This window comes from Pelmatolapia mariae, linkage group LG3_W, assembly GCF_036321145.2.
Source record: "Pelmatolapia mariae isolate MD_Pm_ZW linkage group LG3_W, Pm_UMD_F_2, whole genome shotgun sequence".
In the NCBI taxonomy this organism is placed as follows: Eukaryota; Metazoa; Chordata; class Actinopteri; order Cichliformes; family Cichlidae; genus Pelmatolapia; species Pelmatolapia mariae.
In genome coordinates this window covers 93,158,829-93,176,067 of record NC_086229.1, presented here as the reverse complement: position 1 = coordinate 93,176,067, position 17,239 = coordinate 93,158,829, and the positions used below count along the sequence as shown (strand labels likewise).

The 17,239-nt window shown below is 41.2% G+C and overlaps 1 protein-coding gene and 1 pseudogene across 1 annotated transcript; both read right to left on the bottom strand.

Moving 5' to 3' along the window:
* LOC134625026 (NACHT, LRR and PYD domains-containing protein 14-like) overlaps window positions 1-17,239 on the bottom strand; it is a 551,707-nt pseudogene that overhangs the window by 158,124 nt on the left and 376,344 nt on the right.
* Window positions 11,211-12,717, bottom strand: si:dkey-6n21.13 (P2Y purinoceptor 3). The gene is made up of 2 exons (XM_065470046.1): window positions 12,023-12,717; window positions 11,211-11,959 (listed from the first exon to the last, which is right to left on the bottom strand). The coding sequence occupies exons 1-2, from the start codon at window positions 12,663-12,665 to the stop codon at window positions 11,211-11,213; spliced, it is 1,392 nt and encodes a 463-aa protein (XP_065326118.1). The 5' UTR covers window positions 12,666-12,717.

The following is a 17,239-nucleotide window of genomic DNA, read 5'->3' as shown; positions in this document are numbered from 1 at the left end:
CCTTAAATCTGCTGGTCCTGTGAAAGGCCCACTTACACTCTGAGTTACTTGTACTGTAAAGCCTCATTACATTGTCTAATGTATTCAGCACGCTGAGCTGTGTAATGCTGTCATTCAACAGTGTGATTCACAAAGCTGCAGGATCTACCTGTTGACTCTGACTGGCCGGTTATTCGGACTCAGCTGCTTGCGGCTCGTCCTCCTTGGCTCCCTGCTCCCACGAACACTCCTCCTCTTTCCGCAGCTCTGCTCCGGCTTGCTCCCTCTTCTCCTCGGCCTCCTCACGCTCCTCCAACGCTCCTCCGGTGACGCACAGGATCTGTGGCATGGTGGAACATTTCCAAGCAAACAAAGTAGTGGATCTACTAGCACTGATTACTTATTATCAGAATCAGAATCAGAAAGACTTTATTTATACCCAAGGGGCAATTAAGATACAACAGAGCAGCAGGACATTGAAGATACGAACAGGGCATAAACAGGCAATAAGAGTGAGAGTGAATAAGAGTGATTGTTTTACTGATGTTTGCACAAACTGTTCTTCAGAAAGTCTGAATGATTCCCACAAACAATGAAGCCTTCTTCCAACTGTAATCTAACATTTAGGACAGTTTGGGGACACTCTGGTTTTATCCTCCAGGAATTAAATCTCAATCATAGAAAATGCAGTGCTCCGAATTATACATTACACAGCCCTCCTCCTTTACAGCCTGTTTGCGACCATTGCTGCTGCTGCTCACAGTGCTGTCCATCCTGGCTCTGGCCCCAATTGGGGCAGTCCTTTCTCCAGTGTCCATGCTCGCCGCAGGTGAAACCTGCATCTTCTTCTGTTTTGTCCGTTCTGAGGTGGCTTTTGACCTCAGTTGCTCCTTCCGTCTCTGCCACGCCCTGCCCGATCATCCGTGTTGGTCCGTCACTGCCCTGCACAATGTTAATGCAGAGTTATCAAGGTCAGCATTCTTTGCTCGGCCTCACTTTTCATCCGGGTTTAATGGGCGTCTCGTCACTGGGAATTTCCACTGTGTAATGAAACTGGCCTTGGGTTTAGCACCCTCCGTCTGTGTGAGATCGCTTTCCTGCAGCACCGTTGACATTTTCAGGTTATTGTTGTGGGTCCAGCTGCTGCAGCGTTTGGTCAAAGATGGTAGAGGGGAGAGCAGGGGTCCAGGTCAGGTCGGCTTCCAGGCCCTGCAAAGCAGCCTGTAATGGGGCATAAAAAGAAAAGAAAAAGGAAAAAACGAAACAAAAAACAGACATGAGTGGACGAACAGGAAAATGATGTTTGCTGTGTTACATGGAGAGGGGCCATGCCAGGCCCTGTGTCAGCCTTCTCTCCTCCCTTGTTATTTTTTTTAAAAAGAATATAATCAACTCATACCTCACCAAGTTCACAGGACAACGGAAATGCATAATTTAAATATTACCAAAATAGAATTTTCTTCACGCAGTAATCACTTGTGTTGCTCAATCAACAGAAAACATCTCATAATTTGAATCTTAACCACTAAATTTATTGTTTCATCACTGGTTGGTCATTCCAGTCGCTTGCTTTTTTAAAGTTAAGCTGTTGTCCTGCAGCCCAGAGAGGTTGTTTGTCAGTAGTGGATAAACTCAGCATTTAGTGTGTGTTAAGTTTCCCTGCTTTAATATTGCTGAAAAGAATTGACGTGTTCATAAGTGTAAGCTGATTTTCATTGCATGTGTGGGTTAGTAAGCAGTTCAATGTATGCGTATGGCGTGGAGCTGTGGATTCAAATTTCTCTACAAAAAGCATTTCATGTCTCTGTGTTTGGGTGTGTGTGTATGTTCTCTGTTTTACCATTGTATTGCAATAGTCTGGACACTTTCTCAACCTCCACAAGTCCATCAGCCTTACCTTTCAACTCAATTTTAATGCACTTTTGTCTTCAGAGACAGATTGACCGTCTACATGGAGGCGGAGATGTGAAATTTTCAGTCAAACGTGGCCTAGTTGTGGTTCCGATTATATTAATCTATCATTTTGCTCCGGCCGATGTGCTTGTGGAGGACCAGGTCTGTGGTCACCTGTATTAAAAGATTTATTTAATACCATTTCATCCCTAATTATTTGACACTCTACTTCTCTAATTTTAAACACATTTCCCCTTGTTGCTAATTTAAATAATCCTGTGCATTCTTACCCAATTCCTCCTGTTCTGCTGTAGTTTTTATGCATAATTCATAATAGTTTTACTCCTGTTTTTTTGCTCACGACTCTCTGTTTTAGACACTTTCCCCTGCAGTCACACAGGCTGCCTCTCTTAGCTCCTCCACCTCACACTCAGCTCCCCCCCTCTGAGTTGGGCCGGGCTTTCCTCCAAGAACAACATCAGCCGACAGTCCTGCCTGGAGCTAGAAACAGGACACCCCACGCACAGGAGCAGGAACAGAAGAGAGCTCAGCACATACTTCCCAACAAACCACTGGCTCCCTTTAGGGGAAACTGACTAATTGACGAGTCTCAGATATCAAGTTAGATGTGATATAATCCAGAAGTGAATTCAAAATCCTGCTCCTCACATACAAGGTCTTAAATAATCAGGCCCCATCTTATCTTAATGACCTTGTAGTACCATATCACCCTATTAGAGCACTTCGCTCTCACACTGCAGGCTTACTTGTTGTTACTTGAGTATTTAAAAGTAGAATGGGAGGCAGAGCCTTCAGTTTTCAGGCCCCTCTTCTGTGGAACCAGCTTCCAGTTTGGATTCGGGAGACAGACACTATCTCTACTTTTAAGATTAGGCTTCAAACTGTCCTTTTTGCTAAAGCATATAGTTAGGGCTGGACCAGGTGATTCCCATGAGGATGAGTGTTTCGTTTTCACTCGGCAAACAGCTGACTGCATGGACAGTATGTGAGGCTCCATGACTGTGTGTCCGAGGTGGTAATCTGCAGCACGGGGGCACCACAGGGCACGGTTCTCTCACCTTTCCTGTTCAGCCTTTACACTTCAGACTTCCGTTATAATTCGGACGACTGCCATCTACAGAAGTTCTCAGATGATACAGCCATCATTGGATGCGTATCAGACGGGAATGATCAGGAGTACAGGGGGGTCATCAGTGACTTTGTTGGCTGGTGTGAGACCAACGTACTCCAAATCAACGCCGGCAAGACAAAGGAGATGATCATAGACTTCAGGAGGAAGTCACTCCCTACAACACTGGTGAGCATCCAAGGGAAAGACATTGAGATAGTGGACTCTTATAAGTACCTGGGTGTTCACCTCAACAATAAACTGGACTGGACTACAAATACAGACATCCTGTATAAGAAGGGCCAGAGTCGACTCCACCTGCTGAGGAGACTGAGGTCCTTCGGAGTCTGCAGGACTCTGTTAAGGACATTCTATGACACTGTGGTAGCATCTGCCCTTTTCTATGCAGTGGCCTGCTGGGGGAGTGGATGCACGGACAGGGACAGGAGCAGGATTGACAAACTGGTGCGGAGGTCTAGCTCCGTGCTGGGATGTCCTCTGGAGTCTGTGGAGGTGGTTGGCAAGAGGAGGATTTTAGTATAGCTGACATCCATCATGAACAACCCACATCACCCACTGCATGAGTATGTGAGTGGGCTGAGCAGCTCCTTTAGTCAGAGACTGAAACACCCTCGCTGCAGGAAGGAGCGCTTTCGCAGATCATTCATCCCAACAGCAGTTAGACTCTGTAACTCCTCAATCACGATGTCATAAGTCACTGGACACTGTGAACATCCACGGTCACCACTTCATGCATAATGGACCTTCCATATGTATGGACATGTGCAGGTATATATGTATGCATATGTATACATATGTATATTTAGTGTGTACATGTGTGTGTGTACATGTCTATAAATAGGAATAGTAGTGGTACAATAGCTATATCAAGCGATATAGTTTATGTCTTCCATATTTCCAACCATATCCATAATCACATACTGTGTATGCTACCATTGTATATAGTGTATTTATCTTACTTTTTTTTCATTGATTGTACTTATTTGTATTTTTGTATTTCCTTCTGATATCTGTACCTGAGCTGAGGTGATGCAAAAATTTCCCCGTCGTGGAATCAATAAAGTCTTATCTTATCTTATCTTATCTTATCTTATCTTATCTTATCTTATCTTATCTTATCTTATCTTATCTTTAATTCACTATGTGTTTATACACCACTCTGTATTTAAACATTAGTGAAGTTCCTCTGAAGGATAGCATCCATGGCATACTTAGACATTTCTTTAATATGTGCACTGATATGTGCATTGGAGTCATTCTTGACACATCCTGGTGAAGAAGGACTCTAAGATTCCTCACTCTTACTGGAGTCCAAGGAAACGCCTTCAAGAGTAAGCGTCTAGTTAAATACGCCATCTCGTGGCATTTAGGGCCGATTACAAGTTTTATCTGAATTCAGAAGCAGGAAATTAGAGGTCATGCAGGTCTTTATATCTGTCCTGCAGTTTAACAAATTGGTGTGTAAATTATTTTTGCTCTGATTTATATTGGGACACCAGTACTTAACTGGTCAATCACAGAGTGATGCATAGCAACACAGAAGAAAAATATTCAAAATGAAGTGAAGAAAGCTCCTTCCCACATGGATCCAACCTTTTATTAGGTCATTACATAATATTTGTGAGTCTAAGTTACAGTTCAGTCTCAGAACTTCCAGTGGTTTCATCCATTTCTGCAGAAAATATCAACATAATATCCTTATTTTATTGACATAAAAACTTTTACGATTGTTGGAGATAGATGAAGGTTCATGTCTGACCCACGTAATCAAAATAGTTTTTCTTGCCAGCATTTGTTTGAATGACTTCTTTGTGTTGTATTAAAGAGTCAGGAACATTTACAAGCAAAGAAAGTAGTGGATCTACTGTTTACTTATTATCAGAATCAGAAAGACTTTATTTATACCCAAGGGGCAATTAAGATACAACAGAGCAGCACGACGTTGAGGATAAGGACAGGGCATAAACAGGCAGTAAGAGTGAGAGTGAATAAGAGTGATTGTTTTACTGATGTTTGCACAAACTGTTCTTCAGAAAGTCTGAATGATTCCCACAAACAATGAAGCCTTCTTCCAACTGTAATCTAACATTTAGGACAGTTTGGGGACACTCTGGTTTTATCCTTACTATAAATATATGGTGAAATATAAATATTATGCAGTATATTATATTGTAACTCTTTATATCTATTACAAATTGAGATTCTGAAGAGCAGCAGCAACATTTTGTCACAAACATCATTCTGATTTTTACAAGTTTATCCAAGTTCAAACTACATATCTCAGAATAAAACTTTGTTTTGTTCTTTCTGTGGTTCAGAGAAAAACCTTTCCAGCAGACTGTTTCTGGTGGAAATGTTCTCATGAGCCAGCTTTAAGAAGAGCATAATGTCTAATTTGTAGGTATTTATAGAAATCATTACTTGAAAGGTGACGTTGAGACTTCAGGGTGTTTTAAAGCTTCTGTTATCAAAAAGATTATATATTCTTTTTATGCCTGCTCTTTGCCAGCTTGTAAAGTTTGATCCTACACTTTGCAATGACAGTTCTGGGTCATCTAATGTTACAAGAATATTAACTGAGCTACTTTCAGATATTAGTTTGCCCCATGCCCATAACACATTTTTAATCAGGAAGCTGTCTTTAACAGGAGGTGGTGTTTCCCTATGAAATTTATTGGGAGAAAGGGTTTTCACAGCACTGCGTCCATCTCTCACCCAGGAGGAGAGAGTTCAGGCCTGAATAACCAACATCTAGTTTTCTAAATTTGGTAGGCCCCACCCACTCTTGACCTTTGGCAGTTGTAGAGTCACTAGATTAAGAGCAGCAGATCCTATCTGGGCCCCGGGAGTCTAATTAATGTTAAAAAAATGAATAATATTAAAAAGTCCTCTTGTGCCGTAATATAAGTTTCTGCATTTTAATAAAACCTGTCTGCATCCACAATGGATGTCAATATTTGCTCTAACCTAATAAGCCAATATTTTAGACAGTATTTTGTTGTCCACACCCAGAAGGCTCATTGACTAAAAGGAAGAGCCGGGTTCTTATTTTCATGGCTATCAGTGTAATGTTTGCACTAGCAGTTTTAAGTCTTCAGTTACTTGCAAGTCATTACATTGTGCTTTCATCACTTCCTCAACTTGGAAGCAAGTTGAGGAAGTAAAGATTTCCCTGACTGAAGTGCTGAAATAACCTTGTCCACTTATACGGGAGATTCTAAAATAGTAACTTGATTCTCTGGTATCTGTGGAAAAGTTTTTATATTTCTTAAATAAATTAACTTTTCCATAGATATCATAGTGGATGACTATTCTCATCCACTAAGGCTGGAATAAAGGATTTTACCAGAGCATTCCTTGATAGCTGTGCTAATAGGCAGTTGGGTTTATTTGTCAGATATATATAAATATATAATCAGGCTGGAATACTGACAGATGTGGCGGACAATGTAATGTGTACTGCTGTTGCCTCCATACAGCCAAGAGATCAAACTCCTTTGTTGTATTTAAAAGAGCATTAGCATTTTTGGACTGAGCTACCTGTGATGGATACCTATCCAATATAGGGCATAATAAACAGTTGAAATCACCCCCGAGAATTGTATTGGTACAGTCCATATCAGCAAGTTGACAAAATAAGGATGCATAAAATTCTTTATCTTGTACACTACCAGCTTTAGAACAATTCAATTATTCCAGTTATTTATTACAATTCAAGTCATTCAAGTCCATTGAATAGTTGAAATGGTACAAAAGTAAGTGGTGAACTGACAGAGGCTAAAAAAAAAAAGGTAAGGTTATCCAAAACTGAAAAATAATGTACATTTCAGAATTATATAAAAAGGCTGTTTTCAAGGATGTTACGGCCCCTCTGCTAGGGGACAGGGTGTCACGATCCTGGAGGGTCTGAGGAGCCCGTCCAGCCTCATGCCTCGTCAGCTGGGGGTTCTGGAACGCCCGTTCAGCACCTCTCTGTGTCCGCTGACGGCTTTGGTGAGTCCGCTCAGCCCACACCTGCTCCACCACCAGCGGCTTCCACGCCGTTGTCTGGTCTTGCCTCACCTGGTCCTGCGGTTGCCACCCCACCACCTCGTCCACGCCTGGTTTGGCATCGGTGGCCACCTTCCAGGCCGCTGGCTGGACGTTTTCACCGGCGCAGACAACCTTTGAAACTGCTTCGTCGCCACCACTGGCTCCGCGGCCGGCCTCCTGAGCCGTTTGATCATGGACTGTTGAGCCGTCGGCCTCCTGGTCAGCCCCCTGAACTGTATAGTTTCCTGTGCAGCCGTCCTCCGGGTCGAGCTCCTGAGTGGGGCTTTTGGACTTGTTGGTGCTTTAGTTCACCTGGAGTCATGGTCGCCCCCCTGAAATGTTTATAAACTGTTTCCTGTGCTCCAGTGCCTTCATGGAATTTTGTTTCGGACTATTTGATGAGCTCCAGGTTTTCTTGTGGACCTTTTTGTTTTGGACTTAGTTTGTTGTTGTTTTTCTTGTTTGTTTTTCAGTTCACCAGTTTTTCATGGTTCCTGTTTCCTTTCTAGTTTACCCAGTATAGGTTTTTGTTTAGTTTTGCATTGTTTTTCGCCCTTTTGCGTACCGTTTCGTCTGCCTAAATAAACGGCTCATCATCAGTTACGTTTGAGTTTTAGTATGTCCGCACCTGGGTCCACTTTTTGCACTCCACGCAGTTTGCCTTGGCAGACTGTGACACAGGGAGGTATAACGTACACGAATCCTCACTCAGGAAACTGAGCAAAATAAAGGTTTTATTGCAAACGGCATGAACACAGGTGAGAGTAAAAACTAAGATTTAGCTAATTCACTGTCCACAGAGTTAATGTGATCCATGAATTGTGGTACATCCTGAGATTTGATTTTCACCCAGGTGTCATCCAAATACCTGAACCAATGACTTGGTGGTGTTCTAGGGTAGGCAAGTAAGTAAGTAAATTTTATTTATATCACACTTTTCATAGATAAAAATCACAAAGTGCTTCACAATAAAACCAGAAATATAAATAAAGCGTAAAGACAACAGAAGAGAATTCCACAGCCTTGGTGCCTGAAAAGCCCGATCCCCACGCATTTTGAAACGAGTACTTGGGACCAACTGTAACTTCTGTCCTAAAGACCTAAGTGCTGGGGAAGCAGCATGAGGTTTCAACTGGTCAAAGATATACGGGGGAGTTTCGCCATGTACACATCTCGCCATGTCTAAAAGTTAAAACACATTTTAAAATTAAACTTAAAGTTTACTGGCAACCAATGAAGAGAAGCCAAAACTACCTTTACGCCCTCTTTTCCACTTCTTCCATGTACAAATTGGCCACGATGGGTGAAACTGGGGAACCCATGGCACACCCATGTTTCTGCCTGTAGAACTGACCCTTGTATGTGAAGTAGGTGGAATGAAGACACAGTTCAAACACACTTCAGTTACACACTCCTGTCAGAGCACTTAGATCTGCTACCCAATTTCTCGGCTGACGTGACCGTGCGTTTGCTGTAGCTGCCCCAGTCTTATGGAACAATCTTTCTGTTGCTATGCGGGCGTCTGACTCTATGCCATTGTTTAAATCACGGTTAAAGACTTATTTATTTAATCTTGCTTTTCCACGTAGCTAATATCTGGTGTGTGCTGATACATTTTTATCCTTTATGCTTTGTTAACTACTTTTATGTATTATGATTGTCATGGTTTTATAATTGATACATGCCAGGTCCTTTCTCTTTCCCTATTCCCTCCCATCTCCATCTGCTTATTTTGTCAAGCACCTTGGTATACCCTTGGTTTTTTAGTGTGCTTTATAAATAAAGTTCATTTTTACTATTATTATTACTTGGTTGATGCTGAGAGTGGTCCTGTTGCTGAGGTTGGGGTCATCCTGTAATCTCTTACGAACTACCTCCAATGCTTCCGTGACTGGGATGCAAGTGAAGAGAGATGTAACGTCGTACGAGACCATAGTTTCATCTGCCTCCATCATGACATCTCTCACCTTCTCAACACAATCCAAGGTGTTCTGGATGTGGTGTTCAGAGCTGCCTACCAGCGGGTTGAGGATCAATGCCAAAAACTTTGACTTACAATGCTGTGATTGCAGCCATTCCCCAACTCTCTGTGATTGGTACTCATGGCCATTGATCAATGGGCTTTGATCAGTGGTTGTTAATCAATGGTCGTGACAATTTGCATATTGATGATCAAGGAAATGACCTCACAGCCCATCGTTCATTCAGTTGTGCTAGTTTCATTGTGCAAATGTACTGTTGATAAGATTGGGGAAACCTGCTGAGACTGAAGAAGTCACCTGGATGAGTGACGAAACGTTTCTCCCATTGAAAACGTCCAGATGAACTGAATCAGCTTTTGGGATTTACTTACCTGGATCATTGAGCATGCATCAAGACAGACAAATCATTGGTTGTGATGGAAATTATATTAAAGTGTTTAAGTAAAATACTTTTGCTGAATGTACCAGACTGTCTTAATTTTGTGAATGAAAAAAAAACTGATAATAAAAAACATCAAGTAGTTACAAAGGCTTCTTTTTACACTTAAAACAAACAAACTGAACTGTCAGCCCCTCACCTTACTTGAGACTGGCTGCCTTCAGAGTTGGCTTCCCTTTACTGTGTGATTCTGTGCTGGCTAGCATGTGTTGTGCAGACAACAATAAACAAATATTTACTGGGAACCTATGCTATATGCAGGCTGAAATAAACTTTGCCAAAGGCCACATTTGTTGTGGAAGCCTTGAGAATGAAACATGCGACCTTAGACAGATAGAAAAGGAGTAGCTCCTCTGGCATCACCCATTAATTCTATCCACAGGCCACCAAATTTAAGTCAAATTTAATTTTTCAATTTTCAGTGGGATCATTTCCTTTGCAGACTTACATATACAAACACGTTTACAGACTGGTACAAATAGTTCAACAGCTAATTTCCCCTTAGTGACAACTGTGCATGAGGAAACATTTTTATAGAACTCACCTGTATTTATCATATTAGTATTACACATACTGGATCATTTATTTCATTCTCCATAAATTTAAGACACGTAACTTCTTATTTCAGCTTGCTGGAATCGTGGACTGAGGCCTTAAACTGTGACATCCTATTGCAAAGTCGTTACGTGTAGGGATGCAAGTGGTTTGCTGGCTTTGTAACTAAAGGTGTAGCTGATATGCACATGAAAAGATCAGGCCTAACCTGACCATCACTGTCTGCATCAGTCAGTAGACCTTGTTTTGCATGATGCTGCAAGCGTCATTCCCTGTACAGAGCAGCAACCTTATGTAATACTGATGTAACACACCATGGTTTAAAAAACATTTAATGCTTGATTGTATCATGTGTCAGCAAGAAGAAACCATGAGACTAAGAATATCGCACATAATTATTTTATTTTACATGAAGAGATTGAAATATTATAAATGCAATGGCTATACATTTACATTTTTAACCTGCAGAATTAAAGTTTATAACTATTGTGTAAAAGTTACATTGACAGTAGCAATAAATAAGCATTCTGACAGGATTCAGCCAACAGTAGTTGATGAAGTATTCCCTTGGGGGGGGGAGTTACAAAACATCACGTCCTCTGTTTGCTTTCACAAATCTTGCCGCTGGTACTTCAATCTTTTATGTACAGTCTGTGATATTGGCTTTTGATTTCATTGAGTCTAAAAATGGTGACATTTGTTTGTTTCCCTTGTATATATGTGTGGATATTTATAATTTTCAGTTGTTAATTTCAGTCTTCTGTGTTCTCTGATTCCAGTTGTCAGGATATGGCAGACATCTGGTGTTTACTGGTGTCTGGTAGGAGGATGTTGCCAGTAGGTCTTCTGGAGTTGAAGGTTTGGCCCAGGGAATCAAGACTTCTCCTGGTATGTATTGCAGATGTTGAATTTGATTGGGATCTTCAGAGCTTAGCAGCTGGTGACAGTGTCTTTACTGGTTTGCCATGTTCCTTGAGTAAATTTCGTGGTATTGCAATGCATATTGTCCAGCTAGGTAAAACCAATGTCAGTGAGTGCCTATACCACGATGTGGGTAGTGGATCTCAAAATAAGATTTACATGAATGATTAACATGAAGCAGATCATTGGATTGATTCACTTGTTACTAATGTGTTGCTTATTGGTGTCTATAAATAACATCCAGCAGTGCATCTGAAGTTCATTCAGCTATATATTTAACTTTTGCTCTGTTCATATATGATGGACTTTGACATGCTTTATTCTCTTTTTTCTCAATACGGTCTTCCATTTCTCTGTCCACTTCACCCTCTCCTTTTCCCATCACTCTTAGTGGCAACCGTAACATAGCATGCTGCTGGGTAGGGGTGTTTACTGCTTGGCAGCAGTGAGCTCCTCCTTTATCTTTAGTCAGAAAGTAAAGAAGGGCATTGAGCCATGCATTGAACGATGCTAAAGGTCTGGTAATCTTATAGCACATAGAGACTGCCGTCATGGTGTGACAGGGAACTCTCTTGGTCACTTTCAGCAAAAGAAAGATGGTTCTGGTAACATGAAAGGGGAAGAAGCACAGAGCAAATAGCAGTGTGATAGTGATAATAGTTTTGATAGATTTACGCCTTCGACTGGCATATGGGGAGTGAGCACCAAGCGAAATGGAAATCCCTTCATCTCGTCCCGCCATCTTCTGCAATCCATTGCTTCGTTTTCTTCCCGTTCTAACAACTGCTGAGGCTTTCCCATCTCTTCTCTCCATGCATGCATCCATTGGATTTCTGCACAGTGAGGGCTGAGAATGCAGTGTCCTAAATATGGTCAGAACTACGTGAGAGTAACAATAAGCGATTATGGAAAATGGCACAAAAAAGCCCAGCAAATGGAGTGTGATGCCATAGGGTACATAATCAGGAAACTCCTTATCAATGGCATCGTCCCAGCAGTTCTGGTACTCTTCAATTACCCCTTCCAATTTACCATAGCTCGCATTACCGTTTTCTGATGATATGCCATTACTTGGGTTGTCAATACTTACATTGCTTCCAAACCCTGTTAATCTTGTCACATGACCAGTCTGAGCAAAACGGAAGATGGGGCAAGTCAAAGCAAATACTATTATCCAAACAAGGACACAAGTGCACTTGACAGCCTTCTTGGTCTCCAGTGTTATCACTTTCATTGGATGGCAAATGCCAAGGTATCTGTGCACAGAGATACAAGTGAGGAAGAAGATGGAGCAGTAGAGGTTAAAGTAGAAGAGAAAACGAACCACACGGCACATGAAGTCCCCAAAAACCCAGCGGTCACGCATTATGTAACTTCCTACAAGAAATGGCAGCGACAGGCCGTACATAAAGTCTGTAGAGGCCAGGTTAACCATGTATATTAAAGAAGCATTCCAGCGTTTGGTCCGACGGAAAGAACGGTAGAGGATGACAGAGTTAAGAGAGATGCTAAAGATGAATGTGAAGGAATAACAAATGGGAAGGAAGATGTATTTGTAGGACTCGTCTATGCTGCAAGACTGAGTTGGTGAGGATGGGGAGGAAGAGTTGAGGATATTGTGGAACGTATCCACATTGATATCTGAAGGAACCTCATGTCTTGATGACATCGTGAGAGCAAAGTTATTTTGATATGAGAGAGAAGGATTCAGCATGTATGTTTGGAATTCTGGCAGGTTTCTCCTCTATCATCCTTGGTCCTGTCCATGTATGAGTGTTTACCTAGAAATAAACAAAGACAGCAGTCATTTATCGGAATTTTATTTCATCAGATTTTCTCTTATCTTAGTATTGAAAGTTTTGATCAAGTAGTGTTCCTGGTTCTGTGTATGTTCTGTGGGCATCTGCAATGGTTTCAAAGGTACTTTAAAACTTTTTCACAGTATTTTATGGAGTTCTGTTAAAAAACAAAGGACATTCCATTATTCAGTAGCTTGTAAACCATGCCTTTGTCAGTTCTTCAAATGGTTTCACACAGTCTTCTTAACATTTGTGCTTCAGTTCATTGAGATTCATGGACAGCTTCTTGTCATACTTACATGTTTCAGATCATCAAATTTTAATATTACCGTATTTTCTGCACTATAAGGCGCACTTAAAATCCTTTAACTTTCTCAAAAATCGATAGTGCCTTTTATAATCCGGTGCGCCTTAAGTATGAATTCTGGTTGTGCTTACTGACCTCGAACCGATTTTTATTTGGTAGGCTCAAAAATCTGTCAAAAAATGTTTTAGTATGACTTTGGTAAGCTACAAAGCCGTACCGCTTGATGGATTGTTGTAGCATTACAGCTACCGTAGTCAGGAGCCTCGCAGAGCAAAACTCCGTCCGGTTCAGGTCCCAAAGTCAAACGAACACTGCAGCATCACTGAGAGTTAAAAACTGTCTAAATTCTTTCATCTTTAATAAAATGATCAGTGTTGCTGCTTTACCAGGTGTAACTATGAAGTTTAACATCCAGGCATCCATGAAAACAGAATTTATTACATTTACCAGAGTTAGAAGATAGCAGGAAGTTAGCTCGCTAGTTTCCACCTAAACATGATATAGCATGTTCTGACTGAGAGATTTCTGAGAAAATTCAAACGTACAGCTCTGCTATCACTTCCAACATAAATGAAGACAGAAAACTAAACAGCAGTGACGTTTGTAGGGTTACTGAAGTTGGGCTAGCTGGTATATAATGTGCTGCTACGTGATCGCTAGCGACACAGCTATGTTAACATAGCATAAACACAGTGAAGCTGGAGGATGAACGCTAACTTTTTTCCACTCGATAAAAGTTAACGTGAGGGTTCCCGATGGTTAGGGACAAATGCAATCGCATGGCAGGATGCTGTAAACGGACCAAACTTCAGTCAGGAGGACAACTGAGATAATCCATCCACAATACCAGGTTAGTCATTAATATACTGCAACAACATGGGAATAGAGCAGCTGCCAGAGAATTCAACATTAATGAATCAAGCAAGAAGAATGAGTTGAGTAAAGTCTGACTGTTTTGTTTCGCTTAGTCCACCTTAAAATCCTGTGCGCCTTATGGTCTGAAAAATATAGTAAATGCAACCTGTCTGACGAAATTTGGACCGGTACCTGTGACACCGTAAAGGCCGGTCCATGAAAATATTGTCTGACATTAAACTGGTCTGTGGTGCAAAAAAGGTTGGGGACCGCTGTCTTATAAGGTGATCAGCAACACCAGAGCACCACAAGAGACCACTCTCTCCCCTTTCCTGTTCACCCTATACACCATAGACTCCGTCCACTGCAGGGATCTGCCACCTTCAGAGGTTTTTTCTCTGCGGTTGTTGGATGTATTGCTAGGGGTAATGCGATGGAGTACCAGGTTGTGGTGGACTCCTTTGTCGTGTGGTGCAAGAAGAATCATCCGTAGATCAATGTGACAAAGACCAAGGAAACAATTGCAGACTTTAAGAGGACCAGGAAAACAATGACCACTGTGTCAATTCAGGGAGTCAATGTGGACATAGAGCGGGACTACAAATGCCTCGGACAGCATATTGACAATAAACTGGACTGAATTAAAAGCACCACTGCACTCTGTGGGAAGTGTCAGCAACACATACTTTCCTCTTGACTTAATAAAGTATTCTGATTTTTTTTTATCTTTGTTTAATATCAACAAGGGGGCAAAATAATTTTTTCACAGCAGTATAGCAGCTAGAATTTTTTTTCTTGTTTTTCAGTTTCTCGGAGCACTGTAAAATATGACCATGGACCGGAAAGTCCACCCTTGGAAAGTTTGTGTTAGCACACACACTATATATACAGTGCATCTACAGGTGGACTCCAATCAACACGTAAAAACGTTTGACAGATAATCATTGGAGATCGATGGACCTGAGCTTAGTTTTGAGTGTCATGTTAAAGCAGGCTTGGCCAAACACAAGCCGCGAGGGCCGGTGTCCTGCATGTTTTAGATCTCACCCTGGGTCTCCACACCTGAATCACATGATTAGTTCATTACCAGGCCTCTGGAGAACTTCAAGACATGTTGAGGAGGTAGTTTAGCCATTTAAATCAGCTGTGTTGGATCAAGGACACATCTAAAGCCTGCAGGACACCGGCCCTCGAGACCTGGGTTTGGACACCCCTGTGTTAAAGGATTTGACTACTTACACACATGTTATATTTTTGTTTTTGTTTTTAATAGATTTTCAAAAATTTTAAACAAACTTTTAAACTTTCTCATTATGGGATGTAGAATTTTGAGGTGAAAAATTATTTTATTTCTATTTTGGAATAAACCTATAAGATGACAAAATGTGGAACAAGTGAATCGCTGTGAATACTTTCTGGAGACACTGTACTTTTGTAGTTTTTCAGTATAAAGAGCCAATACATGTAGCCTGTTTACAGCTCTGGAGGCCAGGATCACTGAAATGGAGACTCGGTTTCACACCCTCGAAAAACCTGAAGCTAGCCAGGCCCTTGTAGTCGGTGCAACCGAAGGTAGCTTAGTTCCCATTAGCTTTCCCTGGCAGATTATCCCAAGCAGCCGGGAAAATAGGATGTCTGGGTAACGGTGAGGGGGAAGTGTAGTCCTAAACAGATGTCCCGGGTACACCACCAACCTGCTTATGTCTAACCATCTCTTGTAATTGGCAATTCTGAGACATGTGAAGCTAGAGACACTAGCAACTACAGTCAATTGTCTTTCAGGGGCCAGAGTTAGCGACAATAAGGGAAATTTAAAATTGCTGGCTAAGGGTAAACATAGATTCAGTAAAATTAATAATAAACTGGTGTGTAACTTTGCCAAAACACTGTCGTTTTTGCTGGTCTGCTCGCCAATTGGACCAGGAGTGACGTGTTTAGCTGCATGTTCTCCTTAAATTTCTGGCTGTCTGAGTGGTGTCCAAAAAACGATGTGGGCTGTTTGCTCAGAACAACTTTGCATCAGCTTACAATGAAACCATGCCTGCAATCTAAATCTGTCACCTATCTATAGCTAAAAGCATAAAAGTCCTTTAAGAAATGTTCTCTTATCTTATCTTATTATTATATTGAGGGCAATATAATAAAGAGCTACTGCTTTCCAACCCCACTCCTCCCATTAACTGTTCACTGGGGCCTTTGCACAATCTGTTTGTCCCCCTGTTGTATGCTGCTCATTCGCAGTGCTTGTTTGCCTTCCTGTGTACAAGGGTATGTTGCTGATTCAGAGCCTTCTCACTCCATTAACTCAGCAATAAGTAACCACACTTTCCCTACGTGTCTTTATGCATCCCTCTGTACATTGGTCTCTCTCACTCCACTGATTACATATTACCCATTCCTGTCATCACAATCCCTGAGTAATTTCATGTCATACAGTCAGCGACAGCATCAGCAAAGTCAACAGTTTCCAACTAAACAGGTTCACTCAGGCAACATTGTAGTTTCTTCACTGAAAGAGTCACATCAGGTGTACCTCTGCATATTAGTTTATTATAGAGTTCCAGTAAACTAAAGGAATATGGAAACCATTACCATGACACTGCAGTAGAATAAGACAAAAAAGACGTAAAACATCTGTAATGCATAACACACACACAGGTTCATGATTACTTCAATGCAAGCTGCGGCTTTTTAGATATTTCAGTGTTTTTTTTGTTTTTGTTTGTTTGTTAGATCTCTGGACCCTGACAAGGATAAGCGGAAGAGGAATGGATGGATGGATCTTCTCAGGCATGGTTTCTGTTTTTCTTACATCTCTGTTTTGAGTTAAAATGACCATCTACACTACATTTCTTCAGACCATCAATCCAAATCAAAACTAATGTTCAGTAAGAACACGTTTTTGTATCAAACACCAAAAAGGGGAATAAATATATCTTGAAAGTGTGACGATAGGTTCAATATTTGAAGCATTAGTTTCAAGGCCATAAATGCGGCGTGGTGTCTCTGGTGGCACCTTTCTTTTAATGTGTCTCAGATCTGTAGCTTTCTCAAATATATGACATTTTCAAAAATATAAAAGTGCACAAAGCCAGCCTATAAAAGAAAATGTGTATCCACTGACAAATGAAAAACATTTTCATGAGTCTTTCACAATTATACAATACAAAGATAAGTGCCAGAAATACATGTTTCCTGCAAATCACAATGATTGCATATTGCAGCTATTCCTTCTGCAAAGCATGTTGCACTCCCCCATAAACTTTTGGTGCTTCTTTATTTACTTTTCTGTTAGCTCCCTTACGTTTTTCAGAACTATGAAAAACA

What these genes read in the sequence shown, in the direction of transcription:
- si:dkey-6n21.13 (XM_065470046.1), bottom strand. Translation starts at nt 12,665, where the DNA reads ATGCTGAATCCTTCTCTCTCATATCAAAATAACTTTGCTCTCACGATG. An exon ending in TGTAAGTATTGACAACCCAA is followed by an intron (nt 11,960 to 12,022) that starts GTAATGGCATAT and finishes GGGTAATTGAAG; the next exon opens with AGTACCAGAACTGCTGGGAC.